Source organism: Xenopus laevis, chromosome 1L (assembly GCF_017654675.1).
Source record: "Xenopus laevis strain J_2021 chromosome 1L, Xenopus_laevis_v10.1, whole genome shotgun sequence".
NCBI lineage: Eukaryota > Metazoa > Chordata > Amphibia > Anura > Pipidae > Xenopus > Xenopus laevis.
In genome coordinates, this window is record NC_054371.1 from 218,175,875 (window position 1) to 218,189,419 (window position 13,545).

Below are 13,545 nucleotides of genomic sequence, written 5' to 3' on the forward strand. Positions count from 1 at the left end.
ATTAAATGCACAATGCATTTCCCTAATTTTACATTTTCTCTGATTTTATACAATTTTTTTCTGGTCCCCTGAAAAAAAAAGGTAAAATGGGGGTTCTACTGTAATGTAATTTGCTCTATCTAGCCACAACAACAACAACAACTCGGCACTTGCAGGATTTGCTTAAAAAAAAAAAAGAAAACTGTGACCATTCATTTTGCACAATAAAAAGATTTTTTTTAAACATTTTTTAAGGAAGTGCTGCATCATTGTTGTGGATGTGCTTGCGGATCTACCACTGGGCACCCATTCAGTTGGTGACTTTTCTTTGCATGTGCCCTCCATTACTATGGTGCGTGTGTGTGTATATTAGGGATGCACCGAATCCAGGATTCCGTTGGGGATTCACCTTTTTCAGCAGGATTCTGATTCGGCCGAATCCTTCTTCCCGGCCAAACCGAATCCGAATCCTAATTTGCATATGCAGATTAGGGACGGGGATGGAAATTACGTAACTTTTTGTCACAAAACAAGGAAGTAAAGAAAGTTTTACCCTTCCCAACCCTAATTTGCACATGCAAATTAGGATTCGTTTGTGTATGCGGCCTAATCTTCCGCAAAGGATTTGGGGGTTCGGCCGAATCCAAAATAGTGGATTCGGTGCACCCCTAGTGTATGTGTGTGTGTAGATATATATATATATATATATATATATATATATATATATATATATATATATATATATATATATATCCTGACAACGGTTCCTGGAGAACCGAAATGTATCGTGAAAGAATGGACAATCAGAGGTGTTCTATCGGGGCAGCCATTAGTACTGGACAAGCCTTGCAGCCAATTGCTAAACATTTTTTGGTGGCCCGACATTCACTGCCCCAATTTCGCCACATGATCATTGACCACATCCCCCATCCTAGGAGGGGTGGCAATAGGGACTTGGCTGTTATGAAATTGGAGTCTTCTTGGATACACAGATTGGACACTGTTGCACCAAGGGGATTGAATGAACTCCTCTCTTTATCTGTGTTTATTTATAATACTGTTTTTGCCCTGCTACAAATGGTAGTGAATTGACTCTTCGGACATGTAAAATGGTGTGCAACAACAGAATTTAGTATGGACTCTTCCTATGAGTTTGCTCCAGCTTTTTACACGTGGCTTTATACGACATAAGAACCAGATGTGACGTCCATGACACCATTGACTTTTGTTCAGTCAGTCCGGCCTTTGACTTTTCTCGCACAATTATTTGTTGCGGTTTATTTCTATATGATGACCCTTGTTTTCTTGTTTCCAACCGTCGCTGAAGGAGTGATACATTTTTTATGTTGATTGTTTTGATTGGGTCTTATCCTTAGCTTTTTGACTTGTTTTTGGGTCCCCAAATGGACTGCTTTTTCAGTCTACACTCATTATGTGGTGGTTCACTCTCACTTTTGTCTATTTCTCTCTGCCCCCTGTTTTCTCCCTTTTTGGCTTTGTTTCCTCTTTCTCTCAAGGGCTTCCCTTTTCCCTTTGGCTTTGGGTACTTTAACTGTATTTTTTTCTTTACAACCAACTAGTCTTTCTGGAAGTCCTTACGTGTCACTCTAGTATGGCCCTATCTATTAGTCTGGTTTGGGGCAGTCCCTGTGTGGCCAACACTTTGGCTACTTCTACAGCCAAATTTATGTCATAACTATGTGCCATAACTGTGTATTTAATCCATCTGTTCCCATAATTTTGCGATCTGTCTTTTGACTGCTTTAATGTGCAATTGAAATTGAAGTTATAGTTCATCCAATCCCTTTTCTTTTATTGAATTTAGGAAGCCTGACCCCTACTGGCCACAATGTTTGTTACTTCATTCCCTGATATGGGTTCCTTGCACTGTCCTTCGCTATTTGTGATAAGGGGCCTCTAATCTCAGAGCCTCACACAGTTCTGTCAGGTATGGGACCTGTTATCCAGAATGCTCGGGACCTGGGGTCTTCTGAATAGCGGATCTTTCTGTAAGGGGTGGTTCGCCTTCCAAACACTTTTTTCAGTTCAGTTGTTTTCAGATTGTTCACCAGAAATAAAGACTTTTTTTTATTACTTTCCATTATTTCTTTTTTACTGGTTTTCCAAAATCGAAGATTAAGGTTGAATGTCCCTGTCTCTGGTGTTTGAGTCTGGCAGCTCAGTAATTCAGGTGCAGACTCTGAACTGTTACAATTTTGCTCCATTAGTTGATCCATTTCTCAGCAGCATCTCTGGAGTATTAGTAACTATTGTATCAATACTAACAGCTGCCTGTAATGAAACCTAGGGATTCTGCTCAGCAGGGACAAAAAAAAAGAAATGTATCAACTAAATGTATCCATTTAGAACAGTTTATAGGGTCTGCGACCCCCTTCCAGAGCTGCTTTAGAAGGTGAAAAATGACAGGGGAGACTGCCTTCCCTTAATTTGGCACTTTCTGGATAATGGGCTTCCGGATAAAGGATCCCATACCTGTATGTGTGTATAATGAACTTATTGTAGCGTTACTAATATAACATAACTAGTATACTAAACATGTCTGCTATTTTTCAGTGTATTTGTCAAATGTTAATAGGTGAGATAGATATTTTCCTATTACTTTTCTCCCCTGTTTCTATAAAGAGAATACAGTTGTGTCTAATGGCAGTAATGTGTAGAGAAAAGGAGGTTGAAAAGCCGGATCAATGTTGGTGGCAGAAAATCCTGGACCAAGAGAGCAATATACTAGGTGGAAAGCTAAAGCTAAGGATTCTGAATAAAATAAGCCGTCACTAATGAGGTCCCACGTGTAGTAGAGCCTGCAGATATCTTGGCTTGAAGAAATCCTGACATGTTTAAGATCTGTGTTTGTACTTCATGTCCCTACAGACCAGGCTTACATCCCAGCAGCTGGCCTCCACTTTACGTTCCTTGCACTGCTGCTTTCTATACTGTATTTCTTCTTCACACTGAGCCGGCAGGGAAGGGAAAATGGGGAGATGCTGCTGCAAAGTATCAAGTCACAAGTTGCCAGGCTTGGACTTACATTTACAAAACATGAAGAAGCTGTTTATTAAACAAGACTGGCTTGAGAAAGGGCAACAACAGGCAAATGGAAGATGTTTGTGAAGATTCTCATTCATCCAGGTCATGGTATATCTCTATATCCTCTGGAATGTTGCTCCAACCAGCATAATCTGCAACATTCCAGAGGATATACTTCAATGTATTAAATTGGCAAATCAAGAAACAGCAAGAAGCAGAATACCTGCTATTCAGTCTTTATTGTGCATTCCACACGACATGTTTCGGGCAGCAAGGGCCCTTTTTCAAGTGTGTACAAGCCAAAGTGAAAGAGTGCTTTAAAGTGTCATACAGGAAGTCCCATCCCTCCATCAAAACAAAAAAAAATTTTTTGAACCACAGTTAACCCTTACCACTGGGCGGTACAATAATCAAATTACAATAATCGAGTTACAAATACAATAAGAACACAAGCAGTGTATGGAATATAAGAATATAATTTAATACATTGAAGTTAATCCTTTTGTTGCCGGTGATGGAGCACCAGTGCAAATCAAGAATATCCAACTAATGCTGGGTGAATGTGTGTTATCTCTAAATGTGATTCCAGAGGATATATTGCCGAAGAGAGATCCTATTTACAAGTTATTCTAAATTGAGAAAGCCAGTTGGATGACTGGTGAAACGTCTTCAAGGAAAAAAGTCCAGTTGACTTATTTCTACAGATCGGCAAATGGAAGGGCCGCAGAGATTACCTTATACAGCCTCAGGATGAGCGGAGAGTCCTGCAGCGGGTACCCGGCGAGTTGTGGGTAGAAGTTCCGGGTGCGGGTATAGATGTGGGTTGGCAGTTCTGCGGGTTTGCGAGTTGGGACACGGATCTACTCAATAGCGATTTTCACTCCTTTTTTTCGGATCACATCTACTTCCGATGATGTCAAGCGAGTAAGAATTCGTGTTGCTGGTCCGGGTTGCAGGTTGCGGGTACGGGTCAGGTACGGATTCTAAAAAATGAACCCGCGCAGGACTCATTGAAATTGATTTTTGTAGTAAGGAGATGTCCTTACTATAAAAGAAACGTACAATGCAGTCTCCTGGGATGTTTACCTCTGGCACACATGCAACTTGCCCTGCTTGTAGGAGTACTGTCCAACACTTCATGACTGAACCAACAACAGTGCTGGGCAACAGTACATTATATTTTCATTACTTTAAAACATTTTACATTTTTTGGTTTTACTGTTCCTTTAAGAGCCTTCTTTTTTAAAATTTGTAAAGGGAGTAGAGGATGGGGTAACAGAAAGGGGGGGGCGGAATGTAGGCGAGAATTGAGAAGGGGAGGCACAGGAATGGCAAAGGGGCTGAGAATTTACAAATTATACACCAGATAAGCAATTTTTGGGCACACGGTAAACCAAGTGGGTGGTGTTTAATCCATTATGTGCAAGCTTCCCAATTCGTGAGAGGTTGTAGTAAAATTAAGTTTGGCGACATACGTTTATAGTGGGCATCTACTACTTTAAGAGGCACATTTATCAAATGTCGAATTTCAAAGTCATGTGAGTTTTTATTTAAAAATCCTATAAACTCCCATGAGCTCAAAATTTGACCAATCTAAATTTGTTATAAAAATTTAATTTTTTTAAACCCGGCTGAATTTAATCAACTCGAAAATGTTAAAAATCGGGAAGGCTGCAAACAACTCCAAATTGATCCCTGGACGTCTGCCATTGACTTAAACAGCAATTCGGCAGTTTTTATGTGGCGAATAGTCGAGTTCGAGTTCTTAAAGGGACAGAGTATGATAGATTTCGAAATTCAACGTTTTTGAAAAACTCAAATCAAATTTCACTAACTCCCTAGTCTAATTTGACAGTTTTGACCATAAAAAAACTTGAATATTCAAATTTTGAATTTGCAGTTCGACCCATGATAAATCTGGCCCTTAAAGTATTTATTTTGGGGGAGACACAACGTTTTCAGTGCCTGGCACATAAAGATCTTGCAGAGGAAACAATATGATGGACAGTCCACTGTGAGTATGGAGGTTGTGTCAATTTGAAGGATTATAATAGAGGCAGGTGAGGGTTTTTGGCACAAGAATTGACGGTGATGTGTTGAAGTAGGGCTTCCACCTCAGATCAGAGATCACCAAATATGGGTGGCCTCATCTTTTTGACTGCAGTTCCTCTAAATATAGAGATATAGATAGAGGGAGGGATCGATTCTGTAAAGTTTACCATCCCAACAAAATGTAGTTGTTTTTTTCTTCTTAAGAGTTTTAGTGGAAGAGTAATAGACTTCTTCCTTGGTAGGGGAGTAAAATTACAACGTTATGAACTGCTGCACTTTAGCTATATAGTTCAGTTTGCAGATGGAATTTGGCAAATGAACTTGGTAGAAAAAGGTGATTCCTCCTTTTATATATTTGTTTCTGGAGAAGACTATTCTTGACTCCTCTTATTTCTCTGCTGGAACCAACGTTGGTTGAGGGGAAATGGAAATGTGTAGAATGTCTTATTGGCTTTGTAGCAGTCTTTATTTCGGGCACAGCTGCCTTTAATCATGATTAAGGGCAGCTGTGCCCGAAACGCGTCAAGCCAGCAGCGTGTTTTTTATATGGATTGATTAAATTAATCAACTCGCATGGTTTCCACTACCACCTCTATGCTGATGATACTCAGATCTATCTCTCATCTCCTGATCTCAACCCAGAACTCCTAACTCGCGTCTCCTCCTGCCTGTCCGCTATCTCTACCTGGATGTCGCAACGCTACCTTAAATTAAACCTCTCTAAAACTGAAATGGTTCTCTTTCCTCCAACTAACACCAGTGACATCCCGGAAGTATCCATCATAGTTAACAATTCCACCCCCTCTCCCCAGGCCCGGTGCCTTGGGGTTATCCTAGATTCTGCCCTGTCATTCACTCCTCATATCCAGTCACTTATTAAATCATGTCACTTCCACCTAAGGAACATATCCAAAATACGATCATTTATCACCCAAGACGCTGCCAAAATTCTTATTCACTCTCTCATCATATCGCGTCTAGACTACTGTAACTCTCTTTTAATTGGCCTCCCCCTCCAGAGACTGTCACCTCTCCAGTCCATAATGAACACTGCTGCGAGGCTCATACACCTCAGCAACCGCTCCTCCTCTGCCTTGCCATTCTGTCAATCCCTGCACTGGCTTCTGTTACCTTTCAGAATCAAATTAAAATTAATGACACTGACTTTCAAAGCACTTCATAACTCTGCCCAACCCTACATCTCTGATCCCATCTCTATATACTCACCCAACTGCTTATTACGCTCCTCTACTGACCTACTACTCAACTCTTCTCTCATTACCTCCTCACATGCTCGCACTCAAGACTTTGCAAGGGCTGCGCCCCTCCTCTGGAACTCTCTCCCACGGTCTGTCCGACTTTCTCCCAACCTTTCTGCTTTCAAGAAATCTCTTAAAAACACACTTCTTTCGAGAAGCCTACCCTCACTCTGCTTAACTACCAAACACAACACCACATACAACACCACATTTCTCACCCACTTAATTTGATCTTGCCCACTCCCACACCTTGTGTATTACTCCCTTCCCTTTAGACTGTATGCCTATGCATAGGGCCTTCCTCGACTTTTTGTACCTGTATTGATTGTGATGTATGTAACTCCATATGTTCTATGTATATAATTCATGTCATTTAGTTGTATAATCACATTTACTTTACAGTGCTACGCAATATGTTGGCGCTATATAAATACATGTTAATAATAATAATAATTGAATAAAGATTAGCAATTTTTAAACATACAGTCCGGTGTCTGGTGTGCAGAATTTCGCTGCTTTCTCCTTTAGATTTTGAATTTTAGCCCAGAGATCAATTGCAGAGTATAAGGTGAATGGCAGTATATTGAGCTTATTATACTTCTATGGATTCTTCGCCCCTGTCATCTGGGGAAGTTCCAAGCCCTTATTATTATTATTATTATTATTATTATTATTATTTAGATTCTTATTCTGACATCTAGTTCCACAGTGCGCAATAGTCTAGTGAATGCAAATCATCAAAGAGCAATTTTTGTATCATGGGTTATTATTTTTGTATAAAGAAAGAAATGTTCCGATCTGAACATCCCAGTTTGTTTGTCCTTGGAACAGAGAGCTTCGATATTTATTTATAAGTATAAAACGTTCTGTAACTGTGTCTCGACGACACGCATCGCATTTATGTGTTCTGAATAAGCCATTGTCAATGTCTTTTCATGACTGTGGATTATATACAATATTATGTTAATTCATTGATTTCATTGCTGAATAATACAGAAACTTTTACCATCTTTGCCGTTTTAGCACCAAAGGCAGCTGTCCTTGCCGCTGACGCAGTCGAAGACTCCAAACAAGAGAGGGTTTTTTAAAGACGAGACTGGACCATTTATAAAGACTCTACTTGGCAAGAGAATCAGCAAGCTAATAAGTGCCTTAGATGATGTGCCAAATAACGGGTGGGCATTTTATGAGAGCTGGCACAGAAAACCCGTGGACTTCCATGGACTTATCCTTCCACACCTCGAGGGGCCTGACATTCGAATTTGGGCCCAGCGCCATTTGCGCTGGATTCCAGAGGCCCAGGTTTTGGGTGGAGGAAACGTGGCCACCATGCAGAAGATTTTAGAAGTCATGGATGAATTGAAAAGCCTGAAGAAAAAACTAGAGAAAAACCCCACCTTACCTCAGTATCCCATAAAGGAAAACGAGACGGAAGCAAGGCGTAAAAAATCAGTGAGGCGTTCGTCACTCTACCCGTTTGCCATGCTGCACGTCAGCTCGTTTAGACCGGCCATTTCCACCACGTCATGGCGTAGCTGGGAGCCGGAGGATGAGATTGTGAACAGAGAAGATGAATTCATTGACCTGGGCAAGATATAACCTAGGCCCGGGTTCGGGCTCCATAGAATAACTGTAATTTATTTCCATTGGCATAATTCAGTGGCTTTTATCAATGGTTTTTAGATTGAAATACCCAACGTCCAGTTTACAAACAAAAAGAGAACAAGATATTATATTCATTCCAAAATAATACTGGAGAATAATCTACAGAGCTTTCTTGTAGAAAGGAATAAAATGCAATACCTGTTAAGAGTTGCCATTTGCATTGGTGAGTCCATATATGCCCACCTAATCATGCCTTGACCAACCTAAATAAACTCTACTTTAAAACCCCTTTCTCTGCAGACTGGGCACCTTACACATGTCCTTTTTGCCCCCGTACCCCATGTTGAACTTGACTTACTTAAAGGGATACTGTCATGGGAAAAAAAACATTTTTCAAAATGAATCAGTTAATAGTGCTGCTCCAGCAGAATTCTACACTGAAAGCCATTTCTCAAAAGAGCAAACAGATTTTTTTATATTCAGTTTTGAAATCTGACATGGGGCTAGACATATTGTCGCTTTCCCAGCTGCCCCAAGTCATGTGACTTGTGCTCTGATAAACTTCAATTACTCTTTACTGCTGTACTGCAAGTTGGAGTGATATCACCCCCTCCCTTCCCCCCCCCAGCAGCCAAACAAAAGAACAATGGTAAGGTAACCAGATAACAGCTCCCTAACACAAGATAACAGCTGCCTGGTAGATATAAGAACAACACTCAATAGTAAAAACCCATGTCCCACTGAGAAACATTCAGTTACATTGAGAAGGAAAAACAGCGGCCTGCCAGAAAGCATTTCTCTCCTAAAGTGCAAGCACAAGTCACATGACCAGGGGCAGCTGGGAAATTGACAATATGTCTAGCCCCATGTCAGATTTCAAAATTGAATATAAAAAAATCTGTTTGCTCTTTTGAGAAATGGATTTCAGTGCAGAATTCTGCTGGAGTAGCACTATTAACTGATTCATTTTGAAAAAAAAACATGTTTTCCGATGACAGGATCCCTTTAACTCTTATATTCTATCTGAACATTATCCAGCACCAACTATTATACAGTTCTCAGTTCACAGGTGACAGTTTCCATAAATGTCCCCAAATACCCAACCAGGAAGTTACTGTTAGGTTGCAGAATTTGTTCTAATTGTATTAACCTACAGCAATCAGTACTGGTCTATCTGATTTGTTGCTGTGGGCAGGTGCAATTCTTTTTAATTTTAATTATTTGGGACCAAGGAAATGTATCTCATGAAAATAACCAAGTCCAGTTTTAGATGGAAATGACGCTTGCTAAGGGTCCCGGGGGTGAAACATATATAAAGGATATTAAATTAAGTAATAATTAGTACAGGTATGGGACCTGGTATCCAGAATGTGTGGGACTTGGGGTTTTCCGGATAACGGATCTTTCTGTAATTTGGATTTTCAATACTTTTAGTCTACTAGATGATCATGTAATCAATAAATAAACCCAATAGGCTGATTTTGCCTCCAATAAATATTAATTATATCTTAGTTGGGATCAAGTACAAGTTACTGTTTTATTATTACAGATTAAAAGGAAATCATTTTTAAAAATTTTGATAAAATAAAGTATATAGGAGATGTCCTTTCTGTTCTTCATAAGAGGACCCAAAGGGCATGAGATTGGACACCTCTGCTTATCATAACAGGGCACAGCATTCGGCCAGGTTTAGGGGGTCTCCAGTAGTGCTATTTGAGAGGGGGGGGCAGGGTTCTGGAAGGCTACCCAGTTATTACACAAGGTTTAGTTCTCCTTTAAAAATTTATACAGCAGCCCTGTGACAGCTACTGGTCCCAAGATTAGTTATTTGGTTTCACCAGTGTGAATTACTACAGGTGTGGGACCTGTTATCCAGAATGCTCAGGACCTGGAGTTTTCAGGATAATGGATCTTTCTGTAATTTGGATTGTCGTACCTTTAGGTCTACTAGAAAATCACTTAAACATTAAGCGGCAGATTTATTAAGGGTCGAATTGAAAATGCGAATTTTTGAGTTTTTCTTATGGGCAAAACTGTCAATTTCAACTAGGTAATTGTTAAAATTCGATTCGAGTTTTTGCAATTTATCATACTTTGGCCCTTTAAGAACTAGAATTTGACTATTCGCCACCCAAAACTTGCAGAATTGCTGTTATAGTCAATGGGAGACGTCCTGGGATCAATTTAGAGTTGCCTTCCTGACATTCGGGTTTTTTTCCGAGAAAAACTCAGATCGAGTTTTTATAACTCGAATCGGATTCAGGTTTAGAAAATTTGATTTTTCAAATAAATTACAATTGGTCAAACTTTGAGTTTATGGGAGTTAAAAAAATAAAAACAAACTCCCATGAATTCGAAATTAAACCCTTGATAAATCTGCCCCAAACAAGAAACAAACTCTATAGGCTGGTTTTGCCTCCAATAAGGATTGATTATATAGATTACAAGCTACTGTTTTATTATTACAGGTATAGGATCCCTTATCCGGAAACCCGATATCCAGAAAGCTCCGAATTACAGAATGGCTGTCTCCCATAGACTCCATTTTATCCAAATAATCCAAATTTTTCTCTGTAATAATAAAACAGTAGCTTGTACTTGATCCCAACTAAGATATAATTAATCCTTATTGGAAGCAGAGCCAGCATATTGGGTTTATTAAATGTTTAAATGAATTTCTAGTAGACTTAAGGCATGAAGACCCAAATTATGGAAAGATCCGTTATCCGGAAAATCCCAGGTCCCAATCATTCTGGATAGCAGGTCCCATACCTGTACAGAGAAAAAGGAAATAATTATAGTAGTAAGTCTATGGGAGGCAGCCTTTCCGTATTTTGGAGCTTTCTGGATAACAGATCCCATACGCATACTACTGTAATAATTTGGGCAAAAGCATGTTTCTTGGTAGAAAGGCACGCAGACCATTTCTAAACCCATCCCCATAATCCTACAGAATTTATAAAGTACCCGACTCGTCCTGTATATTTCCACCTTCCGAATCCACCTGCTTGAAAGTCATCTGTAGAAACCATTGGCCGCCATCATTCTGGAGCACATTTGTATATTGGGCGCCGCAATATTTATTAATGAAAGTGTTGCAGCATATTTATTTGTAAACCTTCTAAATTCATTCACAAATATATGTACAAATTCCATTTATTTTTTAAACTAGTATTTCAGGTGAGTCGTCTGTCTGTGTTTGTATAAGAGAAAGCCCATTTTTTTGGAATCTATACATTTATCATAAGATATATACATATATATATACACACACACGGGTATAAATGTTATGTAAATGCTTTGCCTGGACCAGAGGAATTTTATGTAAAGGAGATTTTTATTTGTTTAATAAAGCACAAGGTTTATTTAGATTATGTATAATGTCTCTAGGAGGTTTTACACTTGTCATTTCTTTATCTGGAGTTCTTATTTGAAGTACTGAGCAGAATGTTTGATATCTAGCTTATTGCCAAATAAATGTACTTAAGCAAACATCCTTGTGCGTTCGTGGAATCATATCTGTTACATTGATTGTGGAATTTAAATTCATTATGGGGGAGAGGGTGTGATAAGTATTAAAGGGCACATTTACTGGCATGGGTGTTTATTTGCACGAGTGCAGTGGCCAGTAGCAACCAATCAGCAATGAGCTTTTACTTTCTTATTCCTAACTGTTCAAAGCTAAGATCTAATTGGTTGCTTTAAGGGGGTTGAAGTTAAGGATGTAGAGAGGGATATTCTGAGACAGTTTGCTTTTTTTATTATTATTTGTGTTTTCTTTAGTTATTTAGCTTTTTATTTGGCAGCTCTCCAGTTTGAAATTCCACCAATCTGATTGCTAGGCTCCATATTAACCTAGCAACCATGACTTGATTTGAATAAGAGACTGGAATATGAATAGGAGAGGCATTGAATAGAAAGATGAGTAATAGAAATTAGCAATACATTTGTAGCCTTACAGAGCATTGTTTTTTAGATGGGGTCGGTGACCCCCATTTGAAAGCTGGAAAAAGAGTCAAAAGAAGGCAGGCAATTAAAAGAAAAAAAGAAAATAATGAAGACCAACTGAAAAGTTGCTTAGAATTGTGCCTTCTGTAGCATACTAAAAGTTAACTTAAAGGTGAACCAGCCCTTTAATATGTTCTGTGCTCTTTATCCAAAACCTTTGTTAATTACACACTGTGGTATTAGACAAATACAAGAGTCCTCTGCACTCAACCCATTATCAATATATTTAAGACAGCGACATTTTGTGCTACAGCTACTGAAAAATGCCTTACCCTTTAAACAAAACAGGGATTGTTTGTCCATATATTGCAATATATTTAAGCTGGCCAACTACGTCAAAGTCATCCCATATCTGGCCAGTCCTACGCTTAATTTTCATCTGATTCATTAAGAATTCAATTGCTTAATTATACATTTTACAAAGGGACACTGTGGTATTAGCAACAAAATATCAGAAATGATCCTGCCGTATACAATACTGGGAACTGTCTCCACTAAAACATTCAAATTGCATAATTGCTGAAAAATTCATAAAAGTGTGAGCATGTCATGCCTTTAGGTCCTCCTGCAAACGTATGCAGGTATGGGATCTATTATCTGGAATCCCATTATCCAGAAAGCTCCAAATTACGGAAAGGCCACCTCCCATAGACTCCATTTTATCCAAATAATCCATATTTGTAACAATGACTTCCTTTTTCTCTGTAATAATAAAACAGTAACTTGTACTTGATCCCAACTAAGATATAATTAATCCTTATTGGAGGCAAAACCAGCCTATTAGGTTTATTTTCTAGTAGATTAAAGGTATGAAGAACCGAATTATGGAAAGATCCAGTATCCAGAAAACCCCCAGGTCCCAAGCATTCTGGATAACCGGTCCCATACCAGTACTAGAGGTCAGCTCTGTTCTATCTCCAATGGATATTCTGTAATTATAAAGTGGGTAAAGTCTACCCTGGCCCAATAACTCATAGTAACCAATTAGCAACAAGCTAATGAAATGAAACCTACTGATTTGCTTTGTGGGGGTCCACGCTTTTAATCACAAAGAGGTAACTGTGACTGCTGGAACAAATGAAGCTGGAGAACCTGCCTCTGATTTCATGGAAAGAAGACAAGTAGCGGACTTGGCATAATAATAAGCACATTAGACCTGGTATCTTCTGATTGGCCCAGAATGTAGAGGGCTCAGTGAAGATGTACTTACTGCCGCTCTATACGGCGCTTCTCTGAATAACACCCAAGGTGCAAGGATTGTAGGAGTGGCACATACATGTCATCGCTCATATGGTAGGACTACACGGGCGTTTTCGGCGTGATCCGACAAAACGCCAGCGTCAAATCGCATGCGACGGAAATAAGGTAATAGAAATGTCGGATGAAGTCGCAGGGTTGATCCAACTCGACTGTCTGATGCAGACGCTGCACGATTTGCCGCCGGCGTTTTGTCGGATCGCGTCGAAAAGGCCTGTATAGTCCTACGCTTTAAGATTGGTGCTAATTAATGCAGTCAACGCTCCATCTACAGGACATGCTGAAGGTCTGAGCAGAGACATTTTTTTTTTGCCCTTTGTACAATGTGTCCCCGCATTTT

The 13,545-nt window shown here is 39.4% G+C and overlaps 1 protein-coding gene across 1 annotated transcript in view; it reads left to right on the forward strand.

The window, feature by feature from the left end:
• The window catches only part of mtmr12.L (myotubularin related protein 12 L homeolog), a 65,361-nt gene extending 57,133 nt beyond the window's left edge, over positions 1 to 8,228 (forward strand). Inside the window, exon 16 of the mRNA XM_018266574.2 lies at positions 7,359 to 8,228. Within this exon, the coding sequence (XP_018122063.1) occupies positions 7,359 to 7,934 (576 nt within the window). The 3' untranslated portion in view covers positions 7,935 to 8,228. The remainder of the gene's footprint in view (positions 1 to 7,358) is intronic.
• Positions 8,229 to 13,545: the final 5,317 nt, after the last annotated feature.